The following is a 23,468-nucleotide window of genomic DNA, read 5'->3' as shown; positions in this document are numbered from 1 at the left end:
AGGCAGCCCTCAATTCCCACAAAGCTAGTGAATAGATCTTGTGAACATGTATAGCAAAACTCTTGGATCCCCCAGAGCTGTTTGGGGGCCGTGGCTGCGGACCACAGAAGCTGGAAAAAGTTGGTTGTTCTGTGGCCTGGCCTAGTCACTGCATTCTGTAAGGGTATGTTCCTTTCCTCTTAAAAATGTGCCACTAAGGCCTGTTACTATGAACATGGCCACATAAACTCAGCATTCTTGCCACCGTCTCCTGGAAACCATCTGAAACCAACAAAGAGAATGGAAGACAAAATGCAAATTCCTTTTTCCTTTTTTTGAGGCAGAGGAGAGGATACATGATACATGATATATCACAAGCCAGATTTGCAGGAAGCAGCCTAGTCATGATTTCAAATTCAACTCAGGCCCCTCTATAGGAACCTCTTTCAACTGACTTGTCTAACTCATAAAAGGAGTTCAGGATCCACGCAGAGACACTGTAAGAAAAAAAGGGAACAATGAACAGCAAAGTTTATGAGCAGATTAAGGTCAGTCACCCTGAAATAGGTGAAATTTTTGAACAATCGCTTCATTATGGATTTTTAAAGCTTAATGAGAAAATACCTCTATGAAGAAACACTACAAAAGAGAAATGCAAGAACTCAAGAAAAAATGGTAAGATAGCAGGAAGAAGTAAAATATGAGCTGGAAAGAAATAAGGGAAAGTAGAAATTAATAGGAATTTGGTAGAAATTCGGAAGTACACAAGGGTGAATGAATATTGGGGAAAACACAATCAGCCAGATAGAATATAGAAATAAGAAAAACGAACGAACTGAAATGAAAATGGTTAGAAAGGGTTAGGGAGAAGATGAAAGATATACACAGGACAGACAGAGGAGATCCAACACATAAGTCATTAAAGAGCCTAAAGAAAAAATAAAAATAAAATAGTGGAATGGAAAACATATTTAATATTTAGTCTAAGAAAACTTTGGTGAAATAAAATATTTAAATCTACCTTTTCTAACAAGGTAGATTACACCCAGAAAAATTGACCCAGGAAAGTCAACACTGAGATATATTCTATTAACATCACTGGACTTCAAAGAAAACAAAAGATCACATCATACCTGTCAGAATGGCTCTTGTCAAAAAGACAAGAGATAACAAGTGTTGGCGAGGATGTGGAGAAGGGGGAACCCTTGTGCACTGACATTCCTCAGAAAACTAAAAGATAGAACTATCAGATGAGCCAGCAATCCCACTTGTGGGTGTTTCTCTGAAGCACATGAAATCAGTATCTTAAGGAGACATCTGCACTTCTATGCTCATTGCAGCATTATTCAAAATAGCCAGGATATGGAAACAACCTAAGTGTCCACTGATAGATGAATGGATAAAGAAAATGTATATATACACAACACAATATTATTCAGCCATAAAAAAAGAGAAGGAAATCCTGCCATTTGTGACAACATGGATGAACCATGAGGGCATTTTGCTAAGTGAAAGAAAGTAGACAGAGAAATACTATATGGTACTATATGGTTATCATTTGTATGTGGAATCTAAAAAAAAATGTTGGGCTCATAGAAACAGAGAGTAGAACGGTGGTTACCAGGGCTTGGGAGGGGGCAGGGGGAATGGGGAGACATTGGTCAAAGAATATATAGACTTCCAGTTATTAGGTGAGTAAGTTCTGAGGATCTAATGTACAATAGGTGACTGTAGTTAATAATACCATATTGTACACCTGAAATTTGCAGAGTAGATCTTAAGCATTTTCAACACACACACACACACACACACAAAGGTAACTATGTGAAGTGTTGAGTGTGCTAAATAACTTGATTGTGGTGATCGTTTCATAATGTATACACAGATCAAATCATCACGTTATATACTTTAAATATATACAATTTTATTTGTCAATTATACTTCAATAAAGCCAGGAAAAAAGTGTAAAGAAAAAGAAAGAATTCTTACGGCAACGAGGCAGGATAAAAGGTCCCTTCTATTCAGTGGAGTAGGACCCACAAGCCATTCGGAGAAAGAAACTGTGCCAAAATATTTTCTTTCTAGTCAAACTTTCCTTCGGTGTGAATGCTGTAGAAAAATAGTTTTGAACATGCAGGAACTCAGAGAATTTTGTTCCCGTGAGCACTTCTTGAGAAAATTATGGATTTTTGGCTTCAGTCAACCAAGAAATAATGAAAAACCAGGGCAAAAGGGACAGGAATATGCAAAGAATGTACTTCACTGAAGGGCTAAGACCTGAACAATTATGAGTATTGGACTAAAGGGATAGAATGTACAAGTTTTATATTCTAACAATATAAAAATGACACAAATATACAAATTTGGAAGGGGAATCAGGGAAAAGGTGGGAGAAAGAATAAACATGCTATTCATTAATAAGAGCAGAGAACCAAAGAATATCATGTAAAGCTGCCAGATACAGTAGACATGTAGGCAGCTTTAATTGTACAAAGGCAAACATTAAAATGACAAGGCGAGTGACGAATATTGAATAGCAGAAGAATGGTAGGGGACAAGGAAGAGGACAGGTGCTCATTTTATGATTGTTCTTACTAGGGATTCAGAACGACTATTTAAAGAGCTAGACAACTAAGGGCATACAAGCATCAGGGTATACACCATAAAACAAAATAAAGGTAACTGAAAACATAGTGAAACAATTCCAAATTATAAATACAAAAAATATGCCGTAAAATTTAATGACAGACTAAAGATGTATAGCATATCAAGTGACATAAATGGGCTAAACCTACCTAGTGAAAGAACACAGAGCTATTTTGGTGGAAGTGTGTGTGTGCATGTGCATGTATGTGTCTATTTATTTATGTGTATGTATTTGTGTGTATGTGTGCGTAGGGAGATACAGAGCGCACAAAAGTCCTCTCCTAAACCCTTACCCCATGGTAGACCATGAAGGAACCCTCTGGGCAGATTTGAAAACCATTGTTCCAGCCCATCTCCAGCAAGCAGGAGAGGGATTCCAGATGAAATCCAAGTTTTCTTAGCCCACATCTACGAGGAAGATCTTCTCTAGGCTTTGTCTCCCTGCCCTGTGGCCCTGGGGGCCTCGACTGGAGAGGGAGGAAATCAGAACCCTGCCTTCATCTGAGCTGCCCAGTGCTATTCAGCACACTGGTCCCCAGCCTGCCCTGCCTCGAGCAGGATGTTCAAGATCGGGGCAGCACGGCCCTGGGACGTAGACCTACCTGCTGGCTCCCAGCAGCGTAGGCACCTCCGGGTCAGGTGGCGAGGGGGCGGGCCTGAGAATTTGCTTTTCTGACAGGTTCCCAGGTGGTACCGAAGCTACTGGTCCAGGACCAGCATGTTTAAAAATCACTGCCTCAGAGTATGTCCTTGCCAACACACACGGAGCTGGTGCTCCCACATCTGTGTGCTAAGAAAGGCCAGGGCATCCAACTTCCACGTGAGCAAGTGGGGCGTGCAAACGTGCCTAGGCAAGGACTGAGTCACATGGCCACAGAGAGACTGGGCAAGGTCATCTGCAGCTGGGCAGCCTTGTGCCCCGGAAAAGGGAAAGGCATGTCTGGGAGACCATTAGAGATCTAGGGAGTGGGCCCTAGGGCTCACATGGAGCTGAAGAGAGGGGCCAGCCCTCAGGGGTGAGGGACAGATGTGAAAAGAAATACTCCTGGCGCTTGGTGACTGGTGTCATAAGGCGGTTTATCCGAGGGGGAGAAGCCCGGGTCCGACTGCAAGCATCAGCAAAGGCCACCCTGGAAGGCAAAGCAAGCTCAGCTTTGAAGCAGGAGCGCAACTGGCTGTGGTTGCCCGTTCCTCCCTTGAAGGCCGCGAAGTGTACTCCATGTCTCTTCCCTCTTCATACACCTAAGATGTTCGTTCACTGTCCCCGTTGTTTTGTGGATTGGGTCTGACGTTTTCCCAGGTCTCAAACTTTCTTTTTCTATCCTGTCCCCCAGGCATCTTGGCTCTGGAGAAAGCTGCGTGGCAAGAGGCGGTGGGTGATGGCATTCTGCCTCTTGATGACTCTGTCTGTGGTGACTGTCACCCGCTTCCTCCCACAGCATCCAGCCACTGGCCCAGACCCGGGTCCCATGGAGCCCCAGGAGGTCACTGGAGCCCCTGGCCCCCACAGCCGGCAGGCTCTGAGCTCTAGCTGGAGGCAGCGGGCAAGAGACCTAGGGTTCTGGAAAGGCTGGCCCTTGCCTAGGAATTCCATCCCCGTGTGTGCTGAGGAGAAAGGCCACAGGGGGACAGTGGACGGAAGCAGGAAGTCCCTGGGAGAGGACAGCAAGCATCCAGGGAGGGTCAGGAGGGACATTACTTTGGCCTCTCCAAGAAATTTGAGACTCAGTACCTCGCGTCTTTTGCTCCTGAGGGACGATGAGGTCAGGGCTCCAGGAAGCAAAGACTTGGGTACCCCCTGGCATGACAGTCCCATCGGAGAGGCACAGAATGAGACTGGCACCCTGGCTGACCCCGTCACAGGACGTGGCATGACAGCTTTACAGGCTTGGAGAGCTGCTGTTGGACTCACCCTCCGGCCCCACCCAGTGGAAAGCAAGAATCTGCCGGGAGCTAGGAACGGAGCCTTGACTGGTAAGCGACAAGCAGGGCATCCCACCTCAGTTACAGGGGCTCTTCGGTGGCCTGGCTCTGTTGCGGAGCTGCAAGAATCTGTCTGGTGTGATGCCGAGACCCCTGAGCTGTTGACCAGCTTGAGGACCGGCGGGCAGGCCCCCCCATGGCTCACGGAGCACGATGTGCAAACACTCCAGCTGCTGGCCCACGGGGAGGTGGTGGGCAAAGCCAGGGTCCCTGGCCATGGGCAGGTGCTGCAGGTCGGCTTCTCCAGTGATGGTGCCCTTCGGAACATGTCTTCCGGGCTCAGCCATCTCTGCTCCCAGGGGCTCTGTGGCCTGATCAAAAGGCCTGGGGACCTGCCGGAGGTCCTGTCCTTCCACGTGGACCGGGTGCTGGGGCTGCGCCGGAGCCTGCCTGCCGTGGCCCGGAACTTCCACAGCTCCTTGCTGCCCTACCGATACACGGATGGTAGCACCAGGCCCGTCGTCTGGTGGGCGCCTGATGTGCAGCACCTGGGAGACCCAGAGGATGACCAGAACTCTCTGTCCTTGGGCTGGCTGCAGTACCAGGCCTTGTTGGCACATGGCTGTCGCTGGCCAAGCCAGGCCCCCTGCCTGGGCATCCACCACACCGAGTGGGCACGCCTGGCGCTCTTCGACTTCCTGCTGCAGGTATGTGGGGCTGGACAGGGTGAGGGTGGAGAGCAAGGCAAGTGTGGGGTTTGGGATGAATTGAGAACCTGGAATTGCCCTCCTGAGGATGGTTGGTGACTTCTCCCTCCAATCCTTGTCTTTTGACCACCAAGCACCTGTTTTTGTTATTTTTCTGCCTCTGTGTTTATTCATCCAGTGGTTTGCTGGAATCAGCTCATATGGGCTAATAAGAGCCAATTCGCAGAATTTTCAGGAATTTTGTGACCTGGTGGGGAAACACAGGCATTATTAAAAATGAGATAATATCAACTAATAATATAATAAGTTATATTAGAAAAAAGGTAATAAATACTCAGAACTCATTAATTCCTAATGATTTCACTGTATTTTACTGTTATCTGTACTTTTTAAGTTATTTGCATCTATATAGTAAGTATTATATAATGGGGAGCTACTGCACATCTCCTGTCAACTCCGTATTCAGTCAGGTTGGTAGCTTGAAAAGTGGCCGGGGTGGGAGCATTTACACCATGGGAGTCAGCAAATGCTGCAAATCAGGACTCCCCACTATTTCCGAGAGCTAGTTCTAGTTGTTAAACATTTATCAGCACATCACTGTTGATAACATTATATCCTTGAATCAACAAGGATTCAAGATTGTTACCTAATTTAAAAAAGAAAGTAATTGTGGGGAGAGGGAGAGACACAGGAGGATAGAGGGACGATTCTCGGGCACCGAAGAATGAGAAAGAACTCCAGCCACAAGGTCAGCTGAGGTCCCTGCTGTGCCAGAAGTGAACCCTGGGGTTTCTGGGGATCCTAGGGAAGGATTGGGCGGCCAGGGCACAGGGTTAACCGGGGCAACTGCAGGCGCTGACTGTTTACTAACTATAAACAGTGTGGCTGGGCTGGGGCCTGCGCTCTGGATGTCAGCTGTGGGGACACAGGTGGGGAAATGTGGCCAGAAATTAACATAAAAAAAGAAAAAAAGCTCAAAATGGGTGGAGTTGTGCATCAAGTGCAGACTGAGCCAGCCCCCATTTCTGTAGGGATGTCTATTGGGGCAAAGACACCAACACGAGCCCTTAGATTCACCGACCGGGGTGAGTGGATGAGCCACAGCACAGGATTCAGGCAGCCGCGGGCTGATAGGCTGTATTTGGTCCATACAGGGTTGGTTCACAATGTGTTTTTCAGAAAATTCTTAGACAACATGTAATACTTTGGAGATTTCCTGTAAAAATCCAGCTTCCTTTGACACATTGGATGGTTTAGTAACATTGGGCGTCCATTCCCATATGGCTGAGTAGCGATGCCTGCTTCAGAGGCTGCCATGCCCACCTTTTGGGCGTAGGCCCTACCTCCTTATTCCCTATCATCCGCCCACGGCCCCACCCCCAGAACCACGAATGCTACCTGTCAGCCGGGGCGTGTTCGTTTCCAGTCAGTGGGCGAGCTGGTCTCCTGAGGTACTTCCAGCTCCTCTAGTCTGTGTGCGCAAAGGCTGCTTTGTGGGAAGAGGAGTGTGGAGCCTAGTGGTCAGCATGGCCTTTGGCCTCAGACAGACCTGGGCTTGAACCCCCCACTCCCAGACCCCTTCCTGCAGGGTGACACTGAGCAGATTACTTTGCCTCTCGGAGATTCGCTTTTCTTTCATCTAAAATGGGGCTGGACATCCTGACCTCACCCCCTTGGGTCTGACCATTACAATGTGTGGTAGCTTCTAATTGCCAGCACCAGCCTCTGTGGGCTTGCTCTGGGTGACATGTGACAGGCTGGATGCTGGGGAGCTAACGCTGGCCAGGAAGTGTGACCAACCATCCAGGTTGGGAAGGAGGAGTTTCTCAGACCACAGGGAAGGCTGCTTATCTACTTCCAGAAGCAGCCTCCAGTGAGTGATGGGAGCCAGGGTATAAAAGCCCCAGCTCCCTGGCTAGGGTAGCTCTGTGTGTTCCACGTGTCTCGCAGAATCCCTTACCAGGACTGAGCCCTGATTACTCACAGGGGTCATTGCTCACCCTCTGTGTCTCACATCTCTGCTTCCTGCTGTGTTTTTGGATCAGCTCACACACACACACACACACACACACACACACACACACACACAAACTGCTTTTGCTTGAATCCTTGTCTCAAGGTCTGTCTCTGGGGGAGCCTGGCCTACGTCAGATGATAACACTGACCTTGTGTGGTTTCCGCATGCAAGACTGTGTCATCAGTGCCCAGAGAGTAGCGCGCATGCAATAATAAGCAGGCACAGTCCCCGAAACTTTATAGGAATTAACTCATCCAGTCCTCATAGCAACCTTACAAGTGAGATACTATATTTATCCCTATCTTAAAGCTGAGAAATTAAAGTCCAGAGAGGTTAAATTACTTGCCCAAGGTCATGGCTGCTGGACCGGAGACAGAGCCTGCACAGTCTGACTCCGGAACTCACCGTCTTAATCACAGAGTTCCTATTCAGCTGGTCATGACTGAGTCAGGAAAAGGGGACTCTTGCAGGGATGCCTTGGAGCCTTGAGATCGGAGGCACCTCCTTGCAAAGCCCCAGTCCAGCTGATGTGCACACAGCAGTTTTCTGTTCTACACAGAGCCCCCTCTGTCCATCTCCCAGAGCTGCTGTGTGGACCCTTCCTCGGACGCCAAGCCCTGTTGTGGGGATGGAAGCCGCAGCAGCCAAGGCACACGCAGGTTGGGTGTGCGGTCAGATGCTACTTGGCTGGCCTTGTGCCACCTCTTCCTTGGTTTGCTGAACACCTGTCAAGTCAAACACCCCTGTCTGGCTGATGCTGCCTTCCTAGAAGCCGCTAGCAAGTCAGAGAGAGGCGAGGCTTCAGGATGTGGGTTTCCCCGCATAGGAGCCCGAGGTGCCTTCTGACCGGGAACTGAGTACACGCTCCATCTACAGCCCACTCTGTGGTGTGCTTGCTCGTTTGTTTTGTGTTATCCAATAGAAACCCTGGCTTTTTCGTGGTTGTGTATCACAAATAGCATTTCCCCAACACAAAATACACAAGCACCGCACACATACACGTTCCTTGTACTCCCCACAAATCATACCCTATGCTTTGCAAATCCCATCTAACATTTTGTATTAGTTAGTGATTGCTGAAATGCTAACAAACCTCTCCAAATTTCAATGGTTTAAAATGCCAGCTCGTTATTTCTTGCTCCAGGGTCTCTGGGTCGGTTGGACTCAATGGAGCTTAGCTCCAAGCTGTGGTTTGGGTTCAGGTCTGCTTGGTTTCTCATTCTGGAACTCAGGCTGAAAGGGCAGCAGCACCTGGGCAAACTCTTCTCATGGGAAATGGAGAAGCCCCCAAAACTCAACCAAACTGCTAAAGCACATTTAAGTCCTTCACCAATGTCACTTCTGCTAGTATTCCATTGGCTAAAGCAAGTCAATGTCAGGGAAGGGAAGTACCGTCTGCTCAGACTAGAAGGGGAAGAGGAGCAAATATATGTTGGACAATGATGAAATCATTTACATACACCCAAACACACACATTGCACACTTATACGTGAAAGTTCTGTGCCCGCATATGCCATAGCCATGCACACACGCATACCATGCCCCTGAACCATACACCCTCACGTACTCCAAATGATGCCCAAACACTGCTGTGGGCAAGTGGGAGCTCAATCCTGCTGAGGTCATTGAGGGAGTGTGTAGAACACAGACCACAGTTGTCTCACCTGAGGACCAAAGCTGGGTTATTTGCCCACTAGCTCCCAACTGGCAGTGGCTGAGACTGCTCGTGAGAGCATTGACCTCATGGCACTTGTAGCCTGGCCTGGGGGCTGGCCAGCCAACCCAGATCCTCCCGCCAGAGAGGGGCTAAGGCAGAGACCTGCAGCACTCGTTGTGGAAAGCCATTGGTATGTACAGGAATAGTGGGTGCCGGGGGAGTCGGGTGGGGTACGAACAGCATCTGCAACTCCTAACGAGTTAAGTCAAGAGCAGGTTTTGGCAGGCCAGTAGGACCAGGACGGTGCTCTCGGTTAATAAACTGGTTTCTCTACGAAAAGATAAAGTACTAATTTTGAGTAGGTACCATCCCACGCAATCTAGGCTGCGTCATAGGAAGAAGTAGGACCAAGAGAGGGTCCACCACTTCTGAATAGATCAGTGAGAAGCTGGTTCTACTCAGGTGGACAAAATGGGTGGGAGAGTGTGTATGTGTGTTTGTTGAGTGGGGCTCACAACACTCTGCTCAATGTCGGGGGCCACCTGCAACCAGAGTTGCATTCACTCTGGTAAAGGGTAGAAAGTCCTTCTCCTCCTGGGACGGTGATGGAGGCACAGACAAGCCATGGTCAGGAAGAGCTAATGATCACCACATTCACTGTAAGCCAAATCCAGCCTGAGAGGAGTTGTGCCTGGGACCCAAAGGGGCCTTCGACCCAGAGGCCAGAGTGAGGGCAGGAAGTGCTGGGGGGTTGGGCACATTGCTATTTTTTCTCTTTTAAAGGGGTCTCTTTTCTCACACTGTGCTTCCTCTTAGAGGGCGTGTGATTAGCTAGATGGTGGGTGAGATGTGGAGAATTCAGACAGACTGGGAGCTGGTAATGTTGGCTCATGAAAGTCTTTCTGCAACTTCTGCTTATGAAGGGCCTTCACATCCCTAAGAGTCGAGATCCCAGGAAGCTTCACCTGCCACCATCCTGGTCCAGGTCATCATCTTTTCTCACCTGGACTAACACAACAGCCTCCTGATGTGTCTCCCTGCCTCCACTTATGTCCCCTCCAATCCAGTCTCCTTACAGATGACTTCCCCAGGCAGACCCTGAGTCAAGGATTCCGGTGCACACTTCTATGATCATAAATCAGATCGTGTCACACTTGCCCATTAAAATAAGGTAAGGCCTTCCCAGTGCCCCCAATATCAGGTTCTTCAAGGGCCCATGTTCCTTTTTTTTTTTTTTAAGGGCCCATGTTCTTCTAAGACCTTCAAGGATCTGTCCCTAGCCCCATCTCTTGGCACCTGGCCTTGGTCAGTTTCTAAACACACCCAGCTCCTTCCCGTGCAGGGCCTCTTGCTTGGACTTGCTTCTGACTCCTCCTCCCCAGGCTTCAGCTCTCCTGACCACCCCTCATTGTTATTCTCTTTCTCTTTCATGGCATCCTGTTCAGTCCCTTTCTGCTTCCCAGCACAGTATATGATATTTTATTTATTTATGTATTTATCATATGTCTCTGTTTTGTTCATCACCACATCCTCAGCACCTAGCACAGAGCCAAGCTCTTGGTTCAGTCCTAGATAAACACTTGTTGAATGAATGAATGAATGAATGAGCGATGAATGAACTTCCAGGGTGTCTGTATGATATCCTGTCCAGATGTTGCTGTGTTTTGCTTCCTCGAACACCACTTCTTCCTCTCAACTGAAAAGAATCCCAAAGCTTTCTATAGGCCTTTCTTATAGGGTCCAGAATAGAATCATAGAGGTGGAAAAAAACATTTGCCCTGCTCCTGCATTCTGGCTGTCAATTAACTTACACTTCCAGGACAGATGACAATGTCCTTGACCACTGTTTCAGCACTTTTCAAATGTTAATGCCTAACAGCCCTTGGAGGAAGAAAATATTCTTAGCTTCATTCTACAGATGGGGAAACTGAGGTTTAAAAGAGCTAAGGAACTTGCCCACAGTCACAGCCTTGTTTCATCCAGTGCAGTCTGGCCACAGAGTGCATGCTCTTGCCCTCTTTGCTGTACCTAACTGGCCCTAGAAAAAGTATTTATTGAGTCTTTTCTGGGTGGGACTGGCCCATTTCCTTCCCAAGGAGCCTATTCTCAGTTATTTGTGATCCTGCGTACATTCCTTATTTTGAGTCCAAATCTATGGCTTCAATTCACGTGTATCTCCTCTGGTTTAGTCTTCCTGGGACATCAGGTGTTCTGTCAGTTAGAGAGGATCTCAGATCTGTGTTCACTGCCGACCTTTCAGGCTTCCAACCAGAGACATGACATATCAGGGTAGCTACCATTTATGAAGTGCCTACACCTGTCCGGCAATGTCTGACCCAAAACACACACATGAACTCATTTAAGTCCTACAACAGGCCTAAGATATGGGAGCTGTGTTCCTCCCCATTTCACAGATGGTGCAGCTAACTATGGAGGACTGAAACACATGCCTGGACAAGGGTGTTTAAAGGGTGACATTGAGTATCTTTACATATATTTTAAAGCAGGACCTTGATCAGGGTGAGGTATGAGGAACAGACTTCTAAGATGATCCCCACAGTTCCCACCCTGCTGGCATTAACCCCTGCCCTTGAGTATGAGTGAGACCTGGGAATACGATGGCTTAGTACTCCAATGATTAGCTTACCAATCATTTAACTTTGAGTTGACCAAAGGGAAGATTATCCTGGATGGGTCTGACCTAATCAGGGGAGTCTTTCAAAAGAGATGAAGTATCTAAAGAATTTCCTGCTGGCTTCAGAAAGCAAAGAGCCATGCTATGAACTACCTGGTGGAAGGGGAGGCCTCTAGGAGGATCCTGAGATCCCCCGGGACCTAGTCATACAACCACAAGGAATGGTTTCTGCCAACAACCTGAAGGAGCTTAGGGGATGACCCTGACTTACAATGAGACGCGGCCCCTGGCCAACACCTGGAGTTCAACCTGGTGAGATCCTGAGTGGAGAACCCGGCCAAAATATGATGGACTCCTGACCCACAGAAACTGTGACATAATAAATGGGTTCTTTGAAGCCACTAAGCCCCTGGTCATTTGCAATGCAGCAATAGAAAACAAATTTATGAGCCCAAGGTGCCAACATTTTAAGGAGGTGTAGCGCCTGTCCTGCATGACCTGGACAGTGAGCACCTCCCTGTTTCTTCAGCCCCACCCTAGTCCTGTCTCTGTTTGGATTTTTTTAACTTGTTCTTTCTTTGTCTGTCCATAGTCTTTGCTCATTTTCTTTTGGGTTGTTGGTCTTTTTCTTAATGATTTCAAGAGCTTTTTACAGGTGAAGGCAATTAGTTTTTTGTTTGACTGTCCTGTAATATTTCAGGTTTGGTTGTCATTAAACTTCGTTTATAGTTTTTCTGCTATGCAGAAATTTTAAAAATGTTATGTTGTTAAAATTATCAAGCTTTTCTTTTATGACTTCTAGGTTAGTATACGTTTTAAAAGGCCATCCTCACTTCAAGGTTATTTTTAAAAGTCTCCCATATGTTTTCATCTATCTTTGATCCATCTGGAAGGTGTTTTGGAGCAAGAGATAAGATGCAAAACAACGATTTTCTTTTTCAGATGGCAACCCACATGTCTCAACACATTTGTTGAATAATCAACCTTTTCCCCAATCTGAAATGTTGCCTTTCCCATATAGCTCATTTCCATATGTATGTTGGTCTATTTCTGGACTCTTTTCTGTCCCAGTAAAGGTTTTGCCTATTTATAGGCCAGAATCACAGTTTTAATTGCTGTGCTTTATATTTTATGTTGATAACCAGTAGGGCTTGGTCTTCCTCATTGCTCATTCTTAGAATTTTCCTGATAGTCTTGCATACTATTCTCGTAAGAAATTTAGAGTCAGCTTGTCACTTCTTCTTCCCAAGTCCTTTTGGGATTTTAATTGGGATCAAATTAAATTTGTGTGGACTATAGAGAGAATTTACATCCTAAAATATGAAGTCATTCTAGCCAAGAATTGGATATTGTTGGTTCGCAACCCACTCTGGACCTTCTCAGGTGTAATCTGAAACTGGCCCCTATAAGGAGAGGGCAGTGAGAGACCAAAGAAAGAGGCAGACCACTCCAGGTTGGTAGGAGGGAGGTTTAATAAACAAAGAGAACTTATATACGAGGCTTGTCTTGTCTTGGGCCGCCGCAAGACGGTGGATCTCTGCACCCACCTACCAAACTTAGAAGTTTATATAGAGGCCTCAACTGGGTTCAGTCACGTATACCGTGCAAATGTTCTCATCACCACATCACCATCTCCAGGCTGTGACCTTGGGGCAGCCTCTGGGAGCAGGAAAGGCAAACGGAACCCACATTCCAAGGATCACGGAGGGGGCAGTGGCCTCCAAGTGCCCGGGTCCCGCTCATCTTCCTGTGGCCATTGAAAATGGGATCTTTTCTTCCATTATATGTTCTGGCCAGTAGCCTCCAGTTTGCATGAAGGCTATTATTTCTTGTATTAATGTGGTTACTGGCCACACAATAACTTTGTATTGCTTCTAACAGTTGCTCAGCTTATCCTCTGGGTTTTCCGAGTATACCAGCATTTCATCTGTAATGAATGCACTTTGTCTTCTCATTGCCTCTCACCTCATTACATTTGCTGACTGCTCCAGGGCAATGGAAAATATTAATGGGCTGAGGGACACGAGTTGTTGCTACAGATTTGGGACAGTGTCTGCTGCTTCACCATTAAACATCATACTAGTTTTTGACTGAAGATATAATGAGGAACTATTCATTATTCTTGCTGTATTAAGAATTTCTATTGTCAGCAATAGATGCAAAATTTTATCAAATTCCTTTCAAGTATCCGTGGAAGAAGTAGCAGTATTTCCCCTCTGATGTATTATGTGGGGACTCCTGTGGAAGGTGTTCTAACGGTGACTCAGCCTAGCTTTCTCGGTTGGAAACTTTTTTGCTGTGGTGAATTTATCTTTTCATGGCTGTGGTTTTTGTGTTGATGTTAAAATTTTAGACCGATCTACAGATGTGTTTTTAGATAAGATCTAGTTCTTCTCAGTGCATCTCCTCAAAGCCCATTAGCCAGTCTATTCACCCGCATCCTAAGCTGGTGCCACAACTTCTGGGCCCAGGCTTGGGGCAGATGCAGTGTCCAGACCCTTCCCCTCTATGGAGAGAGATGCTGCCACCCTGTGGCAGTCTGATCACCAGGCAGGGAGTCGGCCCTGCCAAGAGCCACCCTTTCCACCCAGAAAGACCCAGGCCTGTGATTGCTCCCAGCTTGGGAGAAGGTCCCTGAACGGGGGGTATGGGCCACCAGGGACAGCAAGCGGTCCTTCTAGAATCCACCAGACCCAGATCAGGCACGGGGTGAGGAACCTGTCTTGGCCCAGGAGCCTGATGGTCAGTTAGGGGACTCTGGCCACCCTTCCTACCCTGTGCTGGCTCCCCCCAGGCCTCCCCTCTCCCACAGCTGGACCTGCTGTCCCTCCTTGGCAGACTGCAGTGTCTTATCTCACCCAGATGTCCTGTGTGGGGGCCACAAATCCAGGCCTCCCCCTGGATACTTCCGGTGTGGGCATCTTGCGCAGGGAGGTAGGGTTAAATGATCACAGTCCCTGTGCTGTCAGCCAGCCACGCACTCCATTCACTCATTCTTTCACTCAGAAAAACCTCAACTAAGTCTCTGGTTGTGCTAAGCAAGTGTGGGGTGCCGGGGCCCAGACCGAACCATGTCTGCATCTTTGCCAGCAGGGAACTTGGAAGCTCTGGCACCACAGAGCACGTGCCGGCCACACCGCCCCTCTTACCGGTCAGAGCCGGACTGCTCGGCTTTGAGTCTTGGCACCACCGCTTCCTTGCCATGGGATCTTCAGCACATGGGAAGGAAGCCCCTGGGACTCAGTTTCCACATCTTTGAAGTGGGGATAATAATGGTATTTACCTCTTGGCTACCGGGAGGGAGTAAACGGGTTGTCGTGTGTAAAGCACCGAGTGGGCTTTACAACGCCTTAAGTAAAAGTGAACAAAAACTTCAGTCCACAGCATGAGCATGCGATGTTGCTGGGTGGGTCAGAAAAGCAAAACTGCTAAGGTCTATCATTTTTTCTTGGTAACCGCTCATTTTTTCCAAAAAGGGGGGAAAAATCAAATCCTGAAGGAATGTGGGAATGAAACTTAATCTTGGTCTTGTTTGGCTGCTGGAAATTGAATTTCTCTTCGGTGGAAGAAAAATAACCAGACGGTGTGGCAAAATAATCAAACTGGCAACCGGGCCTGGCCAGGCTCTTCCTGTTAAACATTCAAATGGGTGTAGAGTCTGAGAAGCCAGGAATATTGGATGGGCCAGTATTCCTTGTGGCTTCCTCTGGAAATAGATGCCGCTACAAATTGAGATCTGCCCAGAATGGCTGGGGTCGGGAAGGGTTTGGCAGGAGGAAGGGGGCGTGGCTGGCTGGGCGTCAGGCGTAACCTGAAATCCAGAGCAGTCACTGTGTCAGTCTTGCCGGAACTGCCCTGGCATTTACTCTCCCGGCCAAAGAGAACCCAGCAGGTGATGTCTGTCCAGAAACTGGATGTACCCACAAGAAGAGCATGGCTACCCTGTTGTAACACTTCCCATATTTCAGACTCTGGTTCTCTGGCCTGTAGCACTGGGTGAGGCTGGGGCTTCCTGGTGTGTGTGGGGGTGGGGGAGTCCCTGAGATTCCTGGAGGTCTTTGGGCCTGTCGCTTCCAGGGCAGACACCACAGAAGGCTCTTCCACAAAAACCACCCCCTGCTTCACAGGTATCATTACCCCATGTGGGCCTCGGGGCAGTCCCACGGGAGGGGAGTATCGCTGCCCCATTTTGTTGATGAGAAAACTGAGGGGTATAGAGGTTAAATAACTTCCTCAGGTCATATAGTTAGGACATAGTGGAGGGGGGCATGGTACAGGCCTCAAGTGGGTTTAAGACCAGTCGGAAGCCTGGGAGGTCTCTGGAGGCAAGCTGCAGGGCTCTATCCTCAGCCCTGTCCTGGTCAACGCTTTTATTAGTAGCCTGAGTGAGGACATTGCAGCTAAAGTAGACTTTCACACAGAGCCCTGATTTGATTCACCTTCTGCCCATTCCTGGGTCCAGGGATCAGTGCATCACCATCCTCCACTTGGCACTCCCGGTCCAGGGATGTGTATGACCTGATTTGGTCCAGTCAGGCTAAAGGGAAGGTGCTTGGAGGAGAGGTTCCTTTCCCCTCTGTCTCTCTGTCTCTATTTCTCTCGTTCGTCCTCTCCTTCTCTCTGGACCTGAACATACCCACAGCGGCCACCTGCAGGCTTCTAGAGACAACACTGGGATGTTAACATCGTGGGTGGTGAGTGGAGAGCAGAAAGAAACCCGAGTCCTTATCATGACAATAAGGAGCTGCTAAATCTCCAGCCTGCCCTATCTTGGGACTTGCTGCCACAGATGATCTTAATTTTCCTTATGGTTGAAACCGTTTTGAATCAGGTTTTTCTGTTACTTGTGACTGTTGTTATCCAAAGCCCAGGCAGCCAAAGCAGTGATGGTCCACGTCAGGGGTCTTGTAAATGGGCTCACTTCATGCACAGGGTGATGGCTTTTGGCCACCCTGGCCAAGTTGGACTGGTCCTCTGGGCTTTGTGCACTGGTCTCAGTAGCGCCTGCGGGTGTCTTTGGCCCACCGCCCCCGGAAATACTACCTAATGTGGCCTCACAGAATTGCCCTCAGCCTGTTTGGGGTGATTGGTCTAGGCCCGATGTGGTTCTCCGTGTTGAACTATTGCAAAACAGAACGTGTTTTGAGACAGTAGTTGGGGGGACTGTTTAACACTCTCATTCCTGGACGTCTAGTTTTGTGACATTGATTGAACCATAGTTATTTTCTTGTTTGTGTTGGAGGAGATCAATTCTGTATATCCTCAGAACGTATGTGAGTTTTCCTACAAAGGGATATGGAAATGGAGCAAGACCTTTGGCCGGCGCTGAGCTGGGCTGAGTGGACCGGGGGGGTGGCTTTAATGAGTACTGCATCCTGGAGGTGACAGATCGTCCCCCTCGCCCCATTTGTGGAGAGGGGTGGCTGTGCCGGTGGGCAGAGGGAGGCAGGATCGTGGTGCTGGCTCTGGCTGGTCACCACAGCGACCACAGAAGAGAGACATGGACCATCCGAACACCACCACGGCCGCGGCTGCATTGTTGTCATGGAGGATGACGGGCCCTGTGTCTTCTCATTCTTCCCCTTCCTCCTTCATAGTTTTGAAAGCTCTTCTCTAGCCTTAATTGGCAAGGGTGAAACCAAATTAATTAATCTCATGAAGAGTAACGATGGAGACCTCATTTGACCTCTGTAACTGGCTCCTGGTCTTCGGGGAGGCAGGGCAGGATAACACAGAGAGCTGGCCTTCGAGCCAGACAGACCTTGGCTCGAATCCCAGCTATATTACTTTTACATGAACGACCTTGGGTATGTCTGGGGTCAGTGTCCCCATGTGTAAAATGGGATCATAGCATCTCCCTTGCATAGCTGCAGTGAGGAGTGAATGAGCTAGGGAGGATGGCAGTGGTCATGGTGGTGGTCATCTGAGCGATGTTTTGTTTTGACACCAATTCTCCACCACCAACTGGGTTTCCCACAATTCAATTCAGTTCTGACACTGTCTACCTGGAGTCAATGTCAGATCCCACACAAGTTAAGGGGCTCGGTCCTACAACACTGTCCCACTTCAGATACCAGTCAAAAGTCCTGGGCTACCCACACTTCTGACCAACTGGCTATAAATTGAGGGTTCTCACGACCCCCTCCTCAGGTTGGATAATTTGCTAGAATGGCTCAACAGAGCTCAGGAAAACACTTTACTTACATTTACAGGTTTATTATAAAGGATACAAATGAACGTCCTGATGAAGAGGTATATTGGGTGAGGTCCAGAAGGACCCCAAGCACAGGAGCTTACGTCCCTGTGGAGCTGGGATACACTACCTTCCTGACCATGGATGTGTTCACCAACACAGAAGGGCTCCAAATCTCATTGTTCGAGTTTTTATAACCCAATCTCCAGCTCACCTACCCTTCCTGGAGGTTGGAAGGCGGGGCTAAAAGTTCCTATCCTCTCTTCCCTTGTCTTTCTGGTGCCCAGTCCCCATTCTGAAGTTATCTAGGCTCCCCTGCATCATCTCATTAGCATAAACACGGATGTGGTCCAAGGGGCTCATTGGGAATCACTCAGGAAAGTCCAAAGGTTTGGGGAGCTCTGTGCCAGGATCAGGGCACAGAGACCAAATATATTTCTCATCATACCACATCATGTATCTCTGAGAGACAGACAGTCATTGCTTTAAAATCAGATTAAAATGATCGCTGCTGTAAGCCTGTGGCTGTTCTGCATCCTCACCACCACCACGGGGGAGGGAGGGGCCCCAGATCCCGCCAGAGCTGAACCGCGTGGTAGAGCAGAATCACAGAAGGTTCCCAAGGACTGAGAGAGGAAGCAGACCCTTTCTTTCTGTGGGGTTCCTCACCAGCTTGGTGCCATCTGGCTTCCTGCTTCCCTCTCCCTGACTCTCACTCACCTCCACCCTGACTCTCTTCCCTCTGTTCCCTGGACAGTTGCCCCAACCACAGTATGTTACCTGGAGCTCATTTCTAGATTCCCAGGCTGGCACCTGCCTCTCCAGTGGTGTTCCCAGGCTTCCTAAATTAGACTAGCCATTCTGCAAAGGTGGGGTCTGGGTCTCCATTCTGGGTCTTCCACACACCGGGCTTTTTTAGTTAGTGAATTACCTTTGCATCCTGAGAGTTAGCACCTGTGTGATTCATCATCCTCTTTGGGGGGCGGGGGGGCCCCTGAGTCCTCCCTCTCCTGTGACCCTGACACCACCTGGGGATTTAAGATGACTCAAACCCCAGGTCCCACAACCCAGGAGGGTCTGGAAACCTTCCTAGGTTTGGGCAAATCCCAGGCAGCTGACGGCTGCTTCACATGCCTTGATTTGCCCCACACCAAACCTGAACTCAAAGCTCAGCCCCTTCTCCCAAGGCCAGCAAGCATTTCACAAGGGTGGCCACTTCTGCCGGAGGATGGAGGGGTCACGGAGGGCACATCTCACGCCCTCAGCCTCCCGCTGCTCCCTGCTTCACTTCTCTCTTCCTCTCCTCTCTCTCCTCCCCCTCCCACAGCAACAAACGGACTTTTCCTCTTGTCCCAAGCAAAGCAAGTCCTCCCACACCCAGACCTCTGGAGATCTCACCTTCTGTCGTTAGCACCCCTCCAGGTATTGTATCAAACCAAATTTCCTTCCTACGAGGAGAAAGGGTACATCTCCTCCAGCTCGCCCACCCTGTGACGGGCACTCCCCCCTGCCCCCGCCCTCACCCTCTCTCTCCTCCACTTCCTGGCACATCCCAACCTTTTCCACACCACCTCCCCCTTCACCTATCCCTTTCCTGCCTTTCTCCCTACAGCAAGACCCTCCCTCTCCCACCCCAGAGGACTCTGCCACTTCTGTGTTTAGGCCTCTCCGTTCTGGATCTCTTTGCATTTGCTGCCCTCACGTAGGTCAGGGCTGGGGCGGATCCATGTTTCTATTTAATTCCTGACTGGCAGGCGGCAACTCCTTCCTTCGGAAGAAAGCTACTGGAAGCAGGTGAGTGGGATATATTATTATGAGAACCCTATGACCCTCTAAAATGTCATGTATGTGAGCTACATGTGTGTCTGTAGGGGGTGGGAGGCAGAGCTCCTCGGAATTGACCCCACACCACGCTTGAGAATTCCCCTCCGTTGGAAACCGAGCCCGGGAGGGGAGCGCCTTCCTCCCGCCCTGACTTCGATCCTGGCCTCGCCGCAGGGTTGGAAGAGCTATCTAGAGGGTCATTAAATCACGTTTGGCTCCCAAGAGGGGAGGAATCCTTGCTGTAGCATTGGCTGCTTAAAGAAAAGTGGAGTCCAGTGTGGATTTCCGCCGGTAGACAGATGCTCAGCACCAGGAGGCCCAGTGGCCTCAGGCCAGAGTTCGGGGCAGGGCCACAGGGGAAGCCGTGGGTACCGGTGGAAATCCAGGCTGGCCTGAGGCGTGAGCCAGCAGCTCCGGGGGTGCAGGGCGAGCTGGCTGGAGGAGCAGAGCAGAAGCTCCCTCACAACGGGCCGACCAGCACCCACAGCCACGGAGGTCTGCCCCCAGCATGACCACCGCCCCCCCCCCCCCCCCCCGCCACCGGGGCCAGGCCGCCTGAGTGCTGGGCCTGGGGGAGGCGGGCCCGGAGCCGCACCCCTCACAGCCTGGGTGTCCTCGCAGGTACATGACCGCCTAGACCGCTCCTGCTGTGGCTTCGAGCCCGAGCCGTCGGACCCCTGCGTGGAAGAGAGGCTCCGAGAGAAATGCCGCAACCCCGGCGAGCTGCGGCTGGTCCACATCCTGGTACGTCCGCTGTCACCTGTCACCTGTCACCCAGACTGCGGCCTTCCTGCCGGAGTTGCAGAGATCACGGGACACGGGCGGTTCCCGGCCTTGCTCTTTTTAGCAGCAGGAGCCTTTGGCTGGATAATGTTTCCAGGAAGCCACCATACATAAAACTGACCCCGGTGGGGCTTTGCCAGTGTGGCTGAGGTGGGACCACTCCACTGTCCCCTTGAGGGGTCTACAGGGAACCCCGAGGGCACCCGGAAGCAGGTGTGACATCTGTGTGTCTAGGGAGCCGCCCCCACCCTGCCAGCCAACGTGGGGACTGTGGCCTGGAACGGGCCGGGCGGTGGCAGTGACAGGGCTCCCTCCTATAGGATAGCCCATGGGCTGGTGCTGATCCGAGGGACACTGGGCTGTGCAAAGTAGAGCCCAGGCTGGGAAGTGATGAGCTGAGGCCATCAGAGACCGGGACAAGGGGCCACCCTCGGGAAGGGCTACTGTATCTTCTCCCCCAGTGACCCTAATGTCCTGGACGCCTTCCCCTGGCCAGTTGCTTGTGGAGGGTAGCATGGTGCTCCGGGCTGAGCGTCAGGCAGGCCACACCAGCCCGGAGGCCAGGGCTGCCTCATGAAGCCGCTGGGTGGTAGGAAATCTCCATCTCCTGTCCTCAGAGCCTACTCCCCTCTTCCCTGGTAAAAGGCAGTCACCCCGGGGAGAGGTAAGGCTTTTATATCTATCATTCACCCCTGGGGGCAGCTATTTCACAGATCTCTTAGGACAGCAGTTTTTGGAGGGAGGAGTCAGTAGGCATCAAGAAATAGATGATCCCTGATATGGGTGGTGGGGAGAAAGAGAGAGAGGGAAAGCTAGGGTCCTGGAGGCAAAAGTTCATAAGTTAAGCCAGGGTGATGGAGAGAATTATGGGAAAATACCAGGGAATCCTGGAGAATATATAGGAATGGGGTGCACGGGGGTGGGAGTAGGGAGCGGAAGACACGGACTCTCATTCCCAGCCACACCACATCATGGGACTGTCAGCTCAGGGCCCCCCAAGCCCCTTAACCCTGACAGAATCCATGGGTGCCAGCTAGGCTCAACCTTCCCCACCTCTGTCCCTGTCCATCTTCTTCCTTGAGGTCCGGAGCAGTGATCCATCCCATCTGGTCTACATCGATAATGCCGGCAACCTTCAGCATCCTGAGGACAAGCTGAACTTCCGGCTGCTGGAGGGCATCGCTGGGTGAGGGTCAGCGGGATTGGATGGAGGTTTGGAGACTGAGGCCCAATAGCCCTGCTGTAGACCGTGCGACCTTGACTCATGCTCCCGAGCAGTCCGCAGCCTGAGACAAAAGCTGCTGGATCTGAGCCCTGGGAGGAGGTGGGGAGCTGGGGGACGCAGCCAGCAGGCACCCCCAATATCCAGAGGGCCTCCTGGCCCTGCAGAGCACTGGCAGCCTGCTAGGGTCTGGGAAGGCTAGCCCTTCCCTTGCCCCAGAGGAGGAGCCAGCCTGGGGAGCCTGCCTGCCCTGCTCACTCATGGCAGGCGGCTCGGCCTTCTTAGGGCTCTTCCTGGCATTTCACCTGGGATAGCAGAGCTGATTCCGGCAGCTTCTCTGTGGGATGGGGGACCCCTCCAGAAGCCCCGTCCCGTCTGCTTTTGCAGGAGAGTAGGTGGGAGGGTTCTCTGATAACGAGCCAGCAGGCGGGCCCTGGGCACTCAGCAGGACGACTGTGCCAGGTCTGCCAGCCGTGCAATTGCTGGCCATCTGGCTTCACCCGTCCCGGACATTTTCTGAGATCACTTTTGCTTTTCCCTTCTGTCCTGGGGCCCGGGGGACCTGCCTCCAGGTTTCCTGAGTCTGCCCTGCAGGTTCTTGCCTCAGGGTGTCTGCAGAACATGCTGCTCAAGTCCCTGTGGATGGACCCCGTGTTCTGGGAGAGTCAGGGCGGGAGACAGGGACTGAAGCAGGTGCTCCGGACCCTGGAGCGGCGAGGCCAGGTGCTGCTGGAGCACGTCCGCAAGCACAACCTCACCCTCTTCAGGGAGGAGGCCTCGTGAGCTGCCTCGCTGGCGGCGCTCCCGGCACCACCTGACTAGGTGAGCACCCATCCTGGTGGCCACAGTCTCTCGGGTTCCCCCAACTTGAAGACAAACGGGAAAAGCCAGAAGAAACCAGAGGATACCGTGGATGTCCCAGATGTCCCACCTTCTTGGGACAGTGAAGATGGTGGTGGGTGGTGGGTTTTCCATCTTAACCACCCTCCTTTCTGCCTTTTCAGCTCTGGTTGTTTACTCCCTTCCACCAATAAATATATTCAACAATGTTCTATGAACAGCTCCAGATACTATGAAGTTGTGCATCCCACATGCACATGTAGAGTGGACGTGTGTGTGTGTGTGTGTGTGTGTGTGTGTGTGTGTGTGTGGTTTCCCCCCCAGAGACACCAAGCCAGAAGCTTGTCAGTAGGCAAACCCCCAAGCTTCCAGCAAGCACTTGTGTGCCCTGATGTGAGCAGGTCCGCTCAGCACAGAAAGGTGGACGCATCAACAGTGTGTGGCCCCGCCCAGCTTGCCAAGCGCACGTCGACCACCCAGGGCGCGGGAGGACAGGGCCCAGCGCTCTGCTCAGCGCACTCGGCAAAGACCAGTCTCCAGCAAGCCCAGCTCTGCACACGTCCTCAGAACTCCCCGGTTGACCGCCCCCGCTTCCTGGGCTGCTCCTCAGCCCCAAGTGGCTCCAGCCGGGGGCGCAGGCCTCTCACGGGGCTGTTCCTCAACAGGTATCCCTCCCCTCCCTCCCTTCTGCCTCAGAAGGCCTTTTGAAATGTAGGGACCCTTAAGATTTTGTCTACTTGGGTTTTCAGAGGACTGGACTTGAACAAAGGAGCTCTGGGTTCAGATCTGGCCCGGGCCACTGCGTGGTCAGCAGATGACACAGGTTTATTGAGCACCCGCCGTAATGACACTTCCTGAGCGACAACTGTGCACCAGGCACTGTGACAGTGGTTTGCGTGGATCAAAGCATGTACCCTCACCGCACCCCGACGGGCACGTGTGATTATTAGCATCTCCAGTGTACAGATGAGGCCCAGAGGGGTTAAGGAACTTGTTCAAGGGTATCCAGCTCGTAGGCGGAGGGTCAGAATTCAAGCCCAGG

General features: G+C 50.6%; 1 protein-coding gene across 1 annotated transcript; it reads left to right on the top strand.

Moving 5' to 3' along the window:
• The first annotated feature begins 497 nt into the window (after positions 1–497).
• On the top strand, positions 498–22,369 carry GASK1A (golgi associated kinase 1A). Its single transcript, XM_021678721.1, has 5 exons — positions 498–527; positions 3,960–5,255; positions 20,203–20,325; positions 21,447–21,550; positions 22,159–22,369. The coding sequence occupies exons 1-5, from the start codon at positions 498–500 to the stop codon at positions 22,367–22,369; spliced, it is 1,764 nt and encodes a 587-aa protein (XP_021534396.1).
• The last annotated feature ends 1,099 nt before the right edge of the window (positions 22,370–23,468 follow it).

This window comes from Neomonachus schauinslandi, chromosome 1 (assembly GCF_002201575.2).
Source record: "Neomonachus schauinslandi chromosome 1, ASM220157v2, whole genome shotgun sequence".
Lineage (NCBI taxonomy): Eukaryota > Metazoa > Chordata > Mammalia > Carnivora > Phocidae > Neomonachus > Neomonachus schauinslandi.
The sequence above is the reverse complement of the archived record's forward strand: the minus strand, read 5'-3'. Positions and strand labels throughout refer to the sequence as shown.

Bases quoted from the DNA above. Each gene is read 5' to 3' on its own strand.
- GASK1A (XM_021678721.1), top strand. From the start codon at position 498: ATGAACAGCAAAGTTTATGAGCAGATTAAG. The intron at 528-3,959 runs GTCAGTCACCCT...CCTGTCCCCCAG, and splicing joins AAGTTTATGAGCAGATTAAG to GCATCTTGGCTCTGGAGAAA. The intron at 21,551-22,158 runs GTGAGGGTCAGC...ACCTGCCTCCAG, and splicing joins CTGCTGGAGGGCATCGCTGG to GTTTCCTGAGTCTGCCCTGC.